At 42.0% G+C, this 15933-nt stretch overlaps 1 protein-coding gene across 2 annotated transcripts; it reads right to left on the minus strand.

Moving 5' to 3' along the window:
- Nucleotides 1-591: 591 nt before the first annotated feature.
- UBA3 (ubiquitin like modifier activating enzyme 3) lies at nt 592-15686 on the minus strand. 2 transcript variants are annotated; one of them, XM_075574287.1, is made up of 18 exons: nt 15630-15686; nt 15462-15500; nt 12953-13073; nt 12057-12137; nt 10079-10161; nt 8233-8313; nt 7835-7878; nt 7654-7718; nt 7132-7287; nt 4837-4939; nt 4029-4142; nt 3317-3370; nt 2838-2874; nt 2655-2736; nt 2242-2342; nt 2017-2080; nt 1503-1557; nt 592-1207 (listed from the first exon to the last, which is right to left on the minus strand). In XM_075574287.1, the coding sequence occupies exons 1-18, from the start codon at nt 15680-15682 to the stop codon at nt 1119-1121; spliced, it is 1422 nt and encodes a 473-aa protein (XP_075430402.1). In that variant the 5' UTR covers nt 15683-15686; the 3' UTR covers nt 592-1118. The 2 variants fall into 2 exon arrangements, with proteins under 2 accessions (XP_075430402.1, XP_075430403.1); XM_075574288.1 differs by lacking the exon at nt 15462-15500 and having other exon boundaries at nt 15630-15664.
- Nucleotides 15687-15933: the final 247 nt, after the last annotated feature.

Here is a 15933-nt window from a genome sequence, read left to right on the forward strand (position 1 = left end):
TTTGGTGAGGAGGAAAACTGCACCGGTCATATGTACAACTTTTGATCCATCATAATATTGTGCTGACTCCCCTTCCCCCAACTCCGATAACCACTTCTAAAATGGCTTATGCTGTAAAGTGTCACATAAATTGAAGTAAAAGAACCTTAATACACAAGACGGTAAAAATAATTACGTCATATACACGGGATTGGGAGAAATGCTTCAGTTGGCAACAATCTGTCAATAATAATAAATACTGTACCTAGATCACACCTCTGGTAATGAAAATAAAGCACTGCCCTAACCACCTTGCTGCCAGTGACATTAAGCCAGGGGTTTTCAACACTAGTCCCCAACAGATCTGGTTTTCAGGATATCCCTGCTTCAGCCAAGTCTTCGACTGAGCCACTGACTTAGTCACCTGTGCTGAATCAGGGCTATTCTTCACCTGACCTGGTTGAGGCCCGTTGAAGGTGGGAGTTGGCCACCCATGGATTAATCAATGTGTTGCCAACGCCCCCAGCAGCTAAGGAGTTAATGTTGAGCTTTCCATTACTGATTTATCTCGGTTCATTCTTAATACCCCTAGAATTAGTCCGGAAACGTGTAATCAATGCACTGAGAATTTTATTATGACAAATGACATTGTTTACAGCTCAGTTTGACACAACCATTACCTTTTTTGTAATGCTTGTCATAAGAAACAAAAGTTACATAAAAGACACACACATGGACTTTATACATGGTTACAGCTATTTAACTGTTCATAGACTCAGAAGACTGTACATCTTGGATGCTTCTAAAAGTGTATTTAAAATGCTCAGTGTCTTTTAAAAAGAGACTTCCTTTTCATAAATAGGTGCTTCATTAGAATCTGTGACAGGAGCATTCGCAATCACCATAAAACTTGGTGGTGCAGCAGATAATGAGGTCACATCCTCTCTCGGCAATAGACGTACGCACTGTTTTATACTTATATTCACATCTTTCTTTCATGCTTCTGTACATTTATACTAGGATTCACTATGCTTTCTTTTTTTACACTTTCAAAAATACTAGGACTACAAGTGTCAAGGGTATTACCCTCAATCCCAGCCACATAGTGTTTAAGTTGCAAGTAAACAAATCACTCCTAACTAAGCAGTAAAATGTAGTTTGAAGAGCACGGTCTGAGGTGTCGTGATGTCGGCCACTGCAAGCTCTTGTCCGTCCACGAGACCAAGCTCTGATAAAGGGAAAAGAGACAGATATTTAGGTAGAGGCATTATACAGAAGATAGTTGAGTTGCTGCCAGAAGGCTTACAAACTGTAAAACAATGCACTGCAGAATTAGGCCGATTTAAAACGTTTGAAAAAAAATAGAACTTTGTCCCATTGACCCATGTCTGTTTATATTAGTTTATTCATACGCGCACATTTATTAATGTCCCTAAGACTTGAACAGCTATCCTTCAGTGCTCAAGGTGCCTCGACAGGTTACATGAAACAATATATAAAAACATTGAAAAGAAGTATTGCACCTTTCAGGGTCTTGCATAGATTAGGTCTTGTCCGTTCTTCTATGGAAGTTACAGTCTGCAAAACGAAGATGGAGTATACAACCAATTTCCACTTTGTGACATCACACACACAACAAAAAAAAGAGACTAAATATGCAGGCACTATCAATAGCCATTTCCATGTAATGTCTCAAAGACTAAAAATCCTCGTAGGCCCAAATTGTTGGTAATCTCAAACTGTACTTTATGTAGGTAAACTACCTAGATTTTCCAGTATCAGTAAAAAGAGTGTAGTCTGATTATTTGTGTGTGATATATTTTACAGTGGAATGTGCATTATAGCACCCCACTGAGGCGAACAAGTTTTTTTTTTTTGTATGCACCCTCATCGAGACAATGTTATAAACTGGTTTTCTTGCATATTTTTGTACGCGTAAATGCAGTTTAAAATAAACTGGAGGTGTTGAGTTTTTTGTTTTATTACAAAATCAGAACTCAATACACAAAAGAGGCTGGCTCATAGAGCCGTGCTTACCTGTAAATAAAGAGTTTTATTTTTCCCATCCAATGTGGCAGTTATGGCAGGAGATTTCATCTGTCTGTTTTAAGAAATGAAAGCAAAGATATAAATGGAAGGAAGAAAATGGTTGAAATAATATGAATATGCTCTAAACCAAAAAAAAAAAAAAAAAAATTGGTGCCTTATTGCTACACGTGCTCAAAACAAAAGCAGCTTGGAATTGAAGAAATTGCCACTTACAATGACGTATCATTTGTCAAGTAATCCAATACCTCCTGCAGTTTAGCCGAGGACGAAAACTGTATATTTTGGGGAAGTTGGCTACAAGCGGAACAATTATCCTACAAACAGAATAAAAAGAAATGAATAAATCAGTGTTCTGTTACTTGGCTAATGTAGAAATTGTTTCTGCCACAAACAATGTAAAATTAGTCACTTGGTAACTTCAAAGCAAGGTTTCCTTTCAGTCCCTTAATGATACTGTTCACAGTACGTTTTCAAAACAGGTTGGCGGTAGTTGAATATTAACCAACGCAACAACCTGCATTAATTGCTCCGGTAAAGCGCAGAGTATCAGGACGTAGAGGTTTGCACAGCTGTATGTAAAAGGTCTTGCAGTTGTGGTTCCTGATTATTTTTTGTTTCATACACACCTTTCTTTCAGCTTCAAAGGTATACGTGTACAGCCCGTCTACATCATTAAATACCAAGTAATTGTTAAGTGGTATGTAAGCACTAGAGAGGGGGAAAGAAAAAAAAAAAAGACAAAAAAAGATTAACTTTAATACAAAGATAATCAAATAGACGTAAAAGAATGTTTCTGCATATTTGATTACCTTGTGGCTATTTTAAACACTTCAGTGGCACAGGCAGCTATAAAAAACACAAAAACAAGAACACATTTTTGGAGGTTTAACATGCAGTATTTGGGTATTTCTTAAGTGCAGGGGTCAGCATGAAGACTTAAAGGGGTTATGCTGTACCCTCCAACGCTGCAGTCTGTATCCTCTGAAGCTGCAGTTCGGGACAGTTTGAAGTCAATGGGTATTTTTAGCCATAAACAGCCCAGACAGCCACTTCACTGGGGGATTCACCAAGCTCCGATACAGGATTTCGGAGGTAGATCCACTTAACTGCACTACAAGTCAGTAGCATTTAACGCTAGATTGAGCTCCGATAGCCCTCATCGGAGCTTGGTGAACCCAGGCGTAAAGGCCTTATTCAATATAGTACAAACCGTCCAATCGCATTCTGACCATATTGCTTAAGACCTTATGACAGCTGTAGATCATACTTCCAAGCCCTATTGGTTTACCTGCAATGACTGCATTGGTAGAAGCTACAGCTGGAATTATTCTCTTTACGACACCTGTAACAGAAGAAAAAAATATTACATTTAAAAAAAAAAAAATCTACATTTCTTCAACAAGGAAACACTATTTCTATTTAGTTATATCTGTACTGGTTCAGATCCAGCAGTACTCCTGCAAGGATACAGAACAGTGAAACAGGTTAAAAACAGAAAATGTGTTTACAGCCTCCGGCTTCACGCTGAAACGGACTTCCTGCGCTACAAGTCAAAATTCACCAACTGTTTAGGCAACATTATCATCAATAACAATTGTCCAAAGTGTAGCCTTATGGTTAAGGCCCAAAACATATTTATTCAAAGGTGTAATTGATTACACCATAGGGCTGAAGGAGTGGCTCAGTAAGTACAGACACTGACTCTGAAAACAATGACAGAGTGAATCAGGGGAGTATGATTCGATTCCCAGTATTGGCTCCTTGTGACCTTGAGCAAGTCACTTCATCTTCGTGCCCCAATATAATAGATTGTAAGCTCATGTGGGCAGGGACGTCCCTGCATAAACCCTATGTACAATGCTGTGTACTGTGTACTATATTATAATTGTGAAGCGCTTTGAGTCCCATTGGGAGAAAAGCACTACCGTATATAAAATGAAGTTATTATTACACTGCACTGAGGATGTGCTTTGCCACGGCTTACGTTTGCGCGATCTTACCCTGAGTAAGTCTGTATGTAACACCTCGGATGTTGAACTGCGATGCTCGCTCCAGTGAGTTCTTAAATATCCACTGGATGTGTTCGGGGTCATCGCCATCTAACTGTATGCCCTCTGCAGGAAAACACAAGGTGATTCAAGCTGAATCTCGCATGTAACTGAGGCAAGGCGTACACACAGAAGGGCACAACCTATAACTGCCTTGTATTCACTAACCTTTATATATGTTTAAAATGTACAAAACTAGGTCTAGCTCTGCCTTGATGACACCTGATTCATTTCTTTATTTATTCTCCCCTGAAAGGAATCACACACACTAAATGGGTTGATACATTTTCTTTTAGAAGTTTGATTGAGCCAATATGGTGACTGCATTACCCATCTCACACCAAATCTTATCCAACCAAATTCAATGTGAAACGGAATGTATATTTCATGCTTTAACCATCACGTGTCGAATGGAAATATCACTGTGTCTGGTGGGTGAGAGATGCTTAATATTTTCTTTTTAAACAGCCCTGACTGTAAAACAGAGTAACGCATCACAATCTAAACACGACTGTTGCGATGTTTTGGGTTTGGATTGGGAAAATGTTTTGGATGCCAAAGAGATCATTGTGAATAGAACATTTGTGACCCCCCTCCCCCCAAAAAAAATTATTGTAAAATATCTCCTAAATATCTATTGCTGTCTTCACGAATGTGGTTTATGCATTATCTTCATAATCTTTACAAACAATTTAAGGATTCACATTTTATTACCAACAGAAGCGGGATTTAGCAGCTCTGTCAAAACATTAAAAATTACCTCCAAAGGGCTGTTCTTTGGGCCATTGTAATATTCTGACGTACTCAATACAGTGTTCCGGTAATCTGGGCATAGATGCAATTGTACACATGGGAAAATTAATCTGCAAAAAATAAAGTAAAACACATATATTCTTCCATTTCTGCATTGCATCACCCTTTTAATGGCTGCATGGTGATCGTTTCACAGTTCATAAACTCCTTATGATTGTTATATGTAAAATAGTCTATGCAACTGAAATCTCTTGGCTATAATCACAGAGCCACAAAACAAATGGTGTAGTAAATAAAAAGCCAGTGTCATTTACCCAAATAAGAGAGAGTCGTCCATACATGTGCAGCAGTTGGCATCATTGCCTCCCCATTGTAATGGATGCCTTCTAACCAACATGTCTAACATAACCAACAAAGCTGGGGCCTTCTTCATGAAGCTCCAGAGCTGAAAACTGCCATTCAAGCTTCATGAGTATACAAAATGTAAAACCCTGTGCTCAGTGAAGTTCAATAAAAATAATACAGGCTGGGACTTTTACTGTAGGGAGATGGAGCATGGAGTTAATAAAATCACAAGATGTCAGCAACTTTAGAATAGAGACAGACAATATTGGTCTGAAGCAGAATAACCAAAATACAGACTGGTTGCTAAAGAGACTGATCTATCCTGGCTAGTATAGTGACAAACAGTATACAGTACACAGAACAAGTCAAGCACACCAAAAGGTGCAACATAATGGCTTAATCTAAAAAAGTAATGCCTGTCATTACCAAGATTGAAGCAGGGGGTCTCCCGAGCTGAACCCCATTAATTTCAGCTCCGGGGACCCACCGCTCCTGGTGATACTAACCTCTGTACTAGGTGCCGGTAGCCGCTCAGGTTGAGCTAGTTGGGCTTTAAAGTTTAAAGATCCCGCGTCACGTGAGCCAATAAGAAGCTGCACCTGATGTCATGGCTTCCTATTGGCCCACAAGGCACGGGAGCTTTGAAACTCCGCCATTAGTGGATCCATTGCAGCCAAGCAAAACGGCTACCGGCATCTACTATAGAGGCATCTCCGGAAGTAGGGGGTCCCCCTCCTGTTTCAACCCCGAGTAACAAAAGAAAAGGGAGCTTGGATTAACGCTTTAATGACTTAAATTGCAAGCAAATTTGTCCAACTTTTCGGTGCAACACACAACTTTCATGACGTATCTCCCTACACAGCATAAACACCAATATTAAATCACAAGACTAATGGAACCTAATTAAATAAATGACTTCGGTTTCCAGCTTAAGAATGCGACGCTGGCAGTGAAGACAGCCAAAAGAGATGCAGTGCAGTATACAGCTTTAAAGATTTAGTTTTAAAACGGTGTGCAAACCAGCCAAAATATTCCTTTTTAATGGGGGTGGGTGGGTGGGGGGGACGGACGTATCAAGGCAAATTTGGAGAAAAATGCACGCAGATTGCGTCATTTTCATCTTGCGTCTCTTTGGGCCAATGTATCAGTCTCTGCGCCGTGCACGTCACCTTGCGACTTGGGGAAGTGACAAGACGGAGCATTTATATGATGCACACATTATGAGTGAAATAAATGCGCCAGGTCTGAGGTGACGCAAAAAATTTTGGCCAGAAAAGTTTGCGTCAGATGTAGGAAACAGTTTCTTACATTCGGCGCAAACGCAAGCAGAAAATGGAGCAATGCGTCAAAACAAACTTCTATATGCACCTCGCTTTACGTTGATACATCTGTGCCAGGTCACGGGACCCTTTACATACTGCCACACGCTAAAAAAGGGAGGAACTTCTGAGCAGTGTGAACATTTAGTAAAAAACATGACATTTAAGAGAAAACCGCAAAATAATTATCATAGCGAATTTGGATCGAGGGCTGAAGGAGCGAGTAAAGACCCATTCATACAAGAGCACCTCAGTGCACAGACACTGATTCTGATAACAATGACCGAGTTTGAATCAGGGGAACCTGGGCTCCTTGTGACCTTGGGCAAGTCACTGTATCTCCCCGTATCTCAGGTACCAAAAACATAGATTGTAAGCTCATCAGGGCAGGGACTGTGTCTGTAACAATCCTACGTGCTGCCTACCTCGCGCTATACTGTAATTGTGACGCGCTTTCAGTCCCATTGAGGGAAAAACGCTATAGGAAAAAGTCATTATTATTACATTCACACACACACCTATTAACGTTAGTTACAATAATACAAGACAAATACAAACAGGACCATGCTCTGCTGTGGGCACCATTCCAAGTACATCACACTGGAATAAAACGAGAGAGAAACAAGCTGCGCCGTTACCTGTGGTGGGTACAGTTCAAGGGTGCATTCCACACAAGCGCTCATTCCTGGTAGGATAACCCGCGCGTTCCCCTTAAAACCCTCTGTCCCTCCATCAATGAGAGGGATAACGGAACTTTGCTGTAGCACGCCATCCTCATAGTTCAGAAGGGACACCTAGAAAAACAATGTGCTCTCAAAATCAACGAACAGTACAAGCCTTTCAACTAATTTACATGCCTGTGTGATTTAATGGCATACTAAGGGGGTTATTCATTGAACTGCAATAGTGCAGATCGGGGCACTATAGCACAAAAAATCCTACTGGAAGGCCTTGATCAGCATATGGCAGTTTAACAAATAACTCCATAAGGATTAATATGAAGTAAAAGGAATTATCTGCACAGACCATGATACTGGTGTCTGCTTTTTCTTCCAACATTTTTAGTTTACCTGAAATATTTTAAACCCCCCCCCCACCCCCCAAATTAAATAACTAAACCGAATACCCCGTCATTTAACTAGAACAGAATAAACCATTACCAGCATCCCATTCAACCACCGCCTGGCAATGATGGAATCCAATCCACAGACAATAATATGAAATTCTGACAAAGAAAAAAAAAATGACACAATTAGGTTAAAAATAATCTTTAACAGAGTTTTGTTATGCTAAATGTACATTAAGCACCATAACAACATTAGGGAGACTAGTAATCATTACCTCGGTAGAAGGTTTCATCAAAGTCTTGAATCTTCTTAAAGTGTCTTATAATATATGGTGTATAGGATGAAACTAATTTAGAAAATGCATGTAGATTAACCTCATTCAGGTCCTCCACACTGTAGTACAGGGGTGGAAACTCCAGTCCACAAGGGCCACCAACAGGTCAGGTTTTCAGGATATCCCTGCTTCAGCACAGGTGGCTCAATCAGTGGCTCAGTCGAAGACTGCACCATTTGTGCCAAAGCAGGGAAATCCTTAAAACCTGACCTTTTGATGGCCCTTGAGGACTGGAGTTGCCCACCCACCCGTGTGGTAGCACGTGAACTTTGGAGATGTAATCAGTTGGGCATGGTAATGCTTGCGCAAGATTAACCATTCCATATAAAAAAGGATACGGAGTAACACAGCAATCAGGAATTCGGTGGTTTATAAAATCTGCAGCAACTTCTGCTTTGGGTGTTCCCACATCTTTCGGCCTGAAAAGAATATGCAAGATCTACTGTTTTAATAATAAAAGAGTCTGGGTGTGTCTTTCGTCAGTGCCATAGCTCCATAGCCATGAAACCTAGACACCTAAAACTTTGCATGTAAGGTAGAGTATGGTGGGGGAGGTGATAGAGTGAGAGGTGAGAGGTGGGGTGAGGCAGAGTGAGAGGTGAGACGTGGGTGACAGGTGGGGTGAGGCAGAGTGAGAGGTGAGAGGTGGGGTGAGGCAGAGTGAGAGGTGAGTGAGGCAGAGTGAGAGGTGGGGGGGAGTGAGAGGTGGGGGGGAGTGAGAGGTGGGGGGGATTGAGAGGTGGGGGGGATTGAGAGGTGGGGGGGTGAGGCAGAGTGGAGAGGTGGGGGGGTGAGGCAGAGTGAGAGGTGGGGGAGTGAGGCAGAGTGAGAGGTGGGGAATGAGAGAAAGGGAAGTGTAAGGCTGTTGCAATAGTGCACGCGTGATGGAATACAAGTAGGTGCGTGCTTGTCGCCTGAGCGATCTGTGGCCTCAGATCACTTGTGTGACGGGAGGTGTGACCGTGACGTCACCACGCTGGCTCGCCCTGATTGGCTGAAACGCTGCCGTGACGCAAAAAATAAAAAATAGTCTGCTCAAAATCCTGCCTCCTCGTCGCATAGCCGGACTGATGCACTTATATGCATTTGGTCGTGCCGCTCGCACTATGTCCGCAGCCTGAGAGGGGGACGGGGGGAAACAGGTGAGGGTGTAAGAGAGGAAGTTCACTGCTGGGGTGGGAGTGTCACTGAGGGGGAAGGTCACTGAGTGTGTCAGTGAAGAGTGTGGATGTCACTATAATTTGGGATGGGAGTCTCAGTGGCTGGGGGTTGGGGTGCAGCCTCACTCACTGCAAGGTGGAATTATTGATTGTGTTAAACAGAGCACCATTATCAATTGATACAAAGTTGCAAGTCTGCAATAGAAAAGATGACTCCAGAGTATTGCAGCCCATGCGACGCCTATACTACTTGGCTGAAGACAAACCAAAGAAAACAGATACATGAAAGGCTGAGCAGATCGATATATTTTACAACCTCCAGTTTGATATAAATAATATCACATACAGGTCGCTGTAATCTCCTTTATTGACTGGACAAAAATAATTTGAGACAATAGTTTTTAATATTATTCCCTCCTCCCAGTGGAAAATAAAGACAAAGAACATCTGTGGTCATGGAACAGATTCATGTAGTAACCATAAAAACATCCCTTTTAACAGATTTAAAAAAATTAAAAAAATAAAATTTAAAAAGCATTAATCCAATTAGTAGGTACTGTAATGGATTTTTGTCCATGGGTTTGCAGCTCTGGTAAATTCCCATACACGTTATATACAATTGCAATACATTGATTGCCCCTTTCAGCAAAATGAATAATCCTATATAAAGGGGGCAATTCTTTATACGCTCAAATTCACTGTTTTCAGGCGTTTTTGCCTGAAAAATCACCATAGGACTTAAATATTGATTTTTGTCGAAAACGGCAGAGCGACCACTTTGGCAAATATAGAATAAGGCCCCAAAGGTCCTTTGCAGGTCCTACGGCACAGGATAAAAGTGACCTCTTTTTTAAATATTTGTTACGTTACTAAAAAGAAAACAGTTCACAACTAACATCTCATATCATGGGTGCAAAGAAATAAACAGAGATCATGTAAGTGCAGCCATGTTATTTAGGAGCTCTTACAACCATACCGTAACAACACAAGCGCATCAGAAATAAAGAGTCACTGCATTACTTACCGAAACAGAAATTGTCTATTTAAATTAGAAACATCTATGGTATCCATATCTATAACATGAATTTGTCGAAAGCCAGATAGTGCCTGTTGAAAGTACAGACAAACCATTTATTGAAAAGCAATCTAAACCCATGGAAATATGCTTTTATTATGCATCAAGCCCTTGACCAGTGAAGTAGCCTAAAAGCCATGCAGTCTAGCAGCTACAGCGGGAGCGGCCAACGCCAGTCCTCAGGGGCCACCAACAGGTCAGGTTTTAAGGATATCCCTGCTTCAACACAGGGGGCTCAAGCGGTGGCTCAGATTGAGCCCCCTGTGCTGAAGCAGGAATATCCTTAAAACCTGACCGGTTGGTGGCCCCTGAGGACTGGAGTTGGCCAGCCCAGAGCTACAGTATGTGGTTAACAGATTTGTCATTACAGATTATGACACCCATTACCAGTGCTTCATATTACCATGCGTGCTGTACTACATGATCGATACATGCAAAGCTACCATTAGGTTCCCATGGCTGACACCACAGGCCAGGTTTCCAGGGTTGATATCTAACCCTTTCAGCTTACATGTAGCCATGAAGGCTTTATTTAATTTTGTTTTACACTTTGCCTATCTTTACATATCCCTGTATGCCAAGCTTAAATCTCACTGGGAAGGGGTTACAAAATACAATACCACCTTCAAGATAAATACACTTACACCGCTGCTCTGCCTGACCATTCGAACACACATACTTTCTCCCTTTATCAGTCTTGCACTCAGAATTGAAGCAATACCATAGAAGGAACCCCTTCTCCCATTGACAAATCGTATGTGCTTGGCTCTTAACAAATATGGAACATAGGGAAACATAATTAGTGGGTAATTCATTATATGCCGAAGTGGCCGTTTGGGGCGTTTTAAAATTCCCTATAGACTTTAGTAGGGGTTTTCATCCTTAAGCATCTGCTTTGGAGAATATGGAATTTACTGTAATGCTGTTTTACATACTGGTGTGACCAAGAGACTATACCTATATCCTATATTTTAAGATGGAAGGGGAAGGAATAAAAAGGAAAACACAATAGGAGGCTTAGTGGGAGAAGGAGCGGCTCAGTGAGTAAAGACACTGACTGGCACGGATTCTGATGCAGGGGAAGCTGGTTCAATTCCCGGTGCGGCTCCTTGTGACCATGGGCAAATCACTTTATCTCCCTGTGCCTCAGGCACCAAAAACAGATTGTACGCTCCACAAGGCAGTGACTGCATCTGCAAAATGTCTCTGTAAAGCGATACGTAAAACAGCGCTATACAAAAACGTATTATTATTATTAATCTACAGGCAGTCCTCGGTTATCCGACACAATGCGTTACTCAAAATGGCGTTGTAAAGCGAAACACGTTTTCCCATAGGAACACTGTTTAAATGAAAGGTTCCGTTCCTGAAGGTATTTTTAACACTAAAATATACCAAATATTTTATGCAGGCAATAAGATATGCAGCACACACATAAATTATATAGTGTATATACTGTATTATATATATAATATAACATAATAAATAATATATTATATAGTATAATATAATATTATATAGTATAATATTATATATATACGCTCTTACGACGCTTTGCAACGTTGTTTATGTGAATGTGTATATATATATACACACATACACAACGTTGCAAAGCGTCGTAAGAGCGTTGGATAAACCATTTTGGCGTTGTAAAAATGAATATAGGTATGCATTGCACAGCGTTGGATAAGCCATTCGTTGCAAAGCGAAGCGTTGTAAAACGAGGACTGCCTGTATATCCACCAAAGCGGCCAATTAGGATGTACGAGCCCTTATGCCTCAACAACTATAGAATAAGCCCCTAAGCATGACCCTCTAGTCTCATTAAGCAAATCTACAGAAATGTTAAATATAATTGGATGCAAAAGAAGAAAAAGTGGCAACAGGAATAAATATTTAATATAAGGAAAAAGTCAAAAGAAATTACCAGATTTTTGAGAAGTTCACACCCTAAACCTCCTGCTCCAACAACCAAAATTTTACAGGTTTCTAAGAGAAATTGTAGAGACTGCAAAAGACAGAGATGCATTAGTACATGATTTAAAACATCAAAATCTAATTACCTACAGAAACACAAGTGCATCCACTACAGCAACGAAGAAATATATAGCATGTATTTTCCTCAAAGATATTTTTAATCAAAAAATTGCTTTAAACTTTAGTAAAAAAAAAAAACTGTTAAACTTCATTTTATTCACTAAAATGTGAAATAACGTACAAACGAAAAATATAAATTATTTGATATAAGATATAAATTTTCCCGTCCCCCTCTCTTTTAAAACTATTGTATTCCTCCAACTATTTATTTAATAATCTGTTAACACCTTCAAAGCAAAAAGTGTTTTCAGCAGAAAGCCGCTTATGTATGTGTGCGTTGTCAGCAGTCTGATACAGTGCAGGGAACCAATACTTTGAAAGTATAGTAAAAGCTATTGTGTGTTCCTAAATCAAATGGGACTATGCTATGTCACTGTTTCATATGAAATGCCCTTTAACGATTTATTTTCGCCTTAATAGGTAGACAAAGCTCCATTATTTTGAGTTTGAATGAGATATTTTGCAGATACACTCTGAGACATGTGTTGCAGGCCTCTCTAACTAGTGACAGGACCTTCTAGGTTGTGACCACTTCAACCATTGCTAATGTTACAGAATAAAATCGATATTACAAAGCACTGAGCACACTGGCACTTCTGCACAAGAAGTAACGATAGTTACTCCCATCGCAAAGTCACATCCACGCAGCTTTCACATACTGTCACAATTCCACTTGCTTCAGACGCAAACCTGCAAACGCAGTAATGTAAACGTAATAGTTCTCACTTCGTTGCTTGGTTCGAACTCAGGGTGTGTGAATGGTCCTGATCGCTCGAGGAACTTCTTTACATGGTTCCAGCGACCTTCCCAGTCTCCAGTGTCCCCACACCCACCATCCACAGCCATTCTGCATAGAACACAGTACATTTAGCTGAATAATTATACTTCACATTTTTTTTTTAAACATGGGGATCTTTACTAATGAATGGAAGTACTGTAGTACTGGTCTCACACAAATCATACCATTAATAATAGATACTGGTTGCTGTTCAAATAAAAAAAAATATTGAAGGAGGTCATGGTTTTTCTGTATTTTATAAAAACCTGAAGCTATACCTCAACATGTGAAATTCTGAATTACATGCCCTTCTTATAACCTGTCTGGGGAAATATGTCATTGGAAAGTCTAAGCGGAGATTGTATGGTTGTACACTCTCTTTTCTGTGATTATGAACTTAAACATTTTAAAACTACAGCTCAACCCCCTTATAACGCTGTTCTTGGGGTCCTTAGAATCACATGGCGTTATAAGCGGATCGCGTTAGAAATAATGTACAATTGTATGCGTTGTACAATAAAGTATTGAAGATACCAATAATCGTGTTGTAAAGTATTCATAAATACGAAAATTGGGAGCCACGCTTCCATCGCGCTATAAGCGGATCCGCGTTGTAACGGATCGCGTTATAACGGGGTTGAGCTGTATGTATACCACTTGCACGGTTTAAATTGAATGTGGCCATTTTAAGAGACGCACACACCGTTTAAATTAATAACAGTACCAAAATGGTTTGTACAGTCACACCATGGGAAACATTCACAAACAGATGTCAGATCTCTGTTACAGACATGTTAAATAACGGGTGAAAGATAATTTGGATACACACAGACTAGAAGATCAAAATGCAGCTATCTAGATACTTTCTGGAAGTTGCGTCGCTGTTAGATTACCATTAGTAATACTAACTTACAATAAATTTAAATGTCAAGAGTAATAATACAGTTTCACAAAGACAAGGATATTTACATTTTAAAGATATCTGCAGCAACTGGACCAGCAGCAGTTCCCATTGCCACCCTCTCTCTCACTACACGGTTCAGCAAAGCATATTATTATTTAGCCAATACATATGTTCAACTGATGTATTAATAGTTTTATCCCACATGCCCCTGTTACTTATGATGTAACATTTCATCAAATCATCCCAACACTGCATGGGGCTAACTGCATTTGCACTGGGAACAATATAAAACCATATTACCTGATTTAAATAATGTCACCAGGAAAGATACGAGGAAGTGTATCTCATGGTCAAACATATCCCGAGACACACATATAAAGCCAATTCCTTCCTCTGAAATGACAGCCCTGGACTGGGAGGTCCATATCCCCTCTGCCCCTGCTCAGCATCAGGACTCATATCCCCCGGTGACATCTGCCCCCATGTCTGTATTAGGGCTCATAACCCCTGCCCGGTTTCAGGACTCGTGTCCCCCTCTCCCCCTGCCCAGGATAAGGTCCAGTCCTCCTGCTCCCAGAGCTGTCATGTCCTCCTCCCTCTCTCCCTGCCCAGGATAAGGTCCAGTTCTCCTGCTCCCAGACCTGCCATGTCCTCCCCTCACCCAGGATAAGGTCCAGTCCTCCTGCCATGTCTTCCCCTCGCCAAGGATAAGGTCCAGTCCTCCTGCTCCCAGACCTGCCATGTCCTCCCCTCACCCAGGATAAGGTCCAGTCCTCCTGCTCCCAGACCTGCCATGTCCTCCCCTCACCCAGGATAAGGTCCAGTCCTCCTGCTCCCAGACCTGCCATGTCCTCCCCTCACCCAGGATAAGGTCCAGTCCTGCTCCCAGACCTGCCATGTCCTCCTCTCACCCAGGATAAGGTCCAGTCCTCCTTCTCCCAGACCTGCCATGTCCTCCCCTCACCCAGGATAAGGTCTAATCCTCCTGCTCCCAGACCTGTCATGTCCACCCCTGCCCAGGATAAGGTCCAGTTCTCATGCTCCCAGACCTGCCATGTCCTCCCCTCACCCAGGATAAGGTCCAGTCCTCCTGCTCCCAGACCTGCCATGTCCTCCCCTCGCCCAGGATAAGGTCCAGTCCTCCTGCTCCCAGACCTGCCATGTCCTCCCCTCGCCCAGGATAAGGTCCAGTCCTCCTGCTCCCAGACCTGCCATGTCCTCCCCTCGCCCAGGATAAGGTCCAGTCCTCCTGCTCCCAGACCTGCCATGTCCTCCCCTCACCCAGGATAAGGTCCAGTCCTCCTGCTCCCAGACCTGCCATGTCCTCCCCTCACCCAGGATAAGGTCCAGTCCTCCTGCTCCCAGACCTGCCATGCCCTCCCCAGGATAAGGTGCAGTCCTCCTGCTCCCAGACCTGCCATGCCCTCCCCTCCCCAGTTTAAGGTGCAGTCCTCCTGCTCCCAGACCTGCCATGCCCTCCCCAGGATATTAGGTGCAGTCCTCCTGCATCCAGACCTGCCATGTCCTCCCCTCCCCCCTGTGCCAGCACTAACTTGTCAGTTTGCTCTTCTATCCGCCTTCTTTTCTTCTCCCTAAAAAGAGAGAGAGAGAATAAAAGAAGGGTTTTCAGTGCCACCCTCCTGGCCTGTGACACAGAGGAAAAGAAAGGGGGTGGGGGTATACAGGGCCATGCTGCCAGGGGGGCACACACAGGTACTCACGGCTCTGCAGCATCCGCCATATTTGCCCCAGCCCCTCTCCTCCCACAATGCATCAGGGCCAAGGAGGCGGGGCCAAGTCTCACAGGCCACGTGGGTTCATGTTGTTGCTCTGCAATCCTGTGACATCTATTAACCCCCTCATTACCAGAGGGGCTAACCACTGAGGTGCATGTTTGTCTCTACACCTTGGTGTTATGACCCCATGGCTCTCAGTCAAAATATGCTGGGTTTTTAACATTTAAGTAACACAACCCCCTCATAATAATTATAATAGTTGTAATACTAATGAGATCATTGTGGTTTA

The sequence above is a fragment of the Ascaphus truei genome, chromosome 17 (assembly GCF_040206685.1).
Source record: "Ascaphus truei isolate aAscTru1 chromosome 17, aAscTru1.hap1, whole genome shotgun sequence".
Classification (NCBI taxonomy): Eukaryota; Metazoa; Chordata; class Amphibia; order Anura; family Ascaphidae; genus Ascaphus; species Ascaphus truei.

Excerpts from the sequence above, each read along its gene's own strand:
- UBA3 (XM_075574287.1), bottom strand. The coding sequence starts at position 15,682 with ATGCATTGTGGGAGGAGAGGGGCTGGGGCAAATATGGCGGATGCTGCA. Across the intron at positions 15,501-15,629 it reads ATGGCGGATGCTGCAGAGCC|GGAGAAGAAAAGAAGGCGGA; the intron begins GTGAGTACCTGT and ends CTCTCTTTTTAG. Across the intron at positions 12,138-12,952 it reads AGTTCGAACCAAGCAACGAA|TCTCTACAATTTCTCTTAGA; the intron begins GTGAGAACTATT and ends TGTCTTTTGCAG.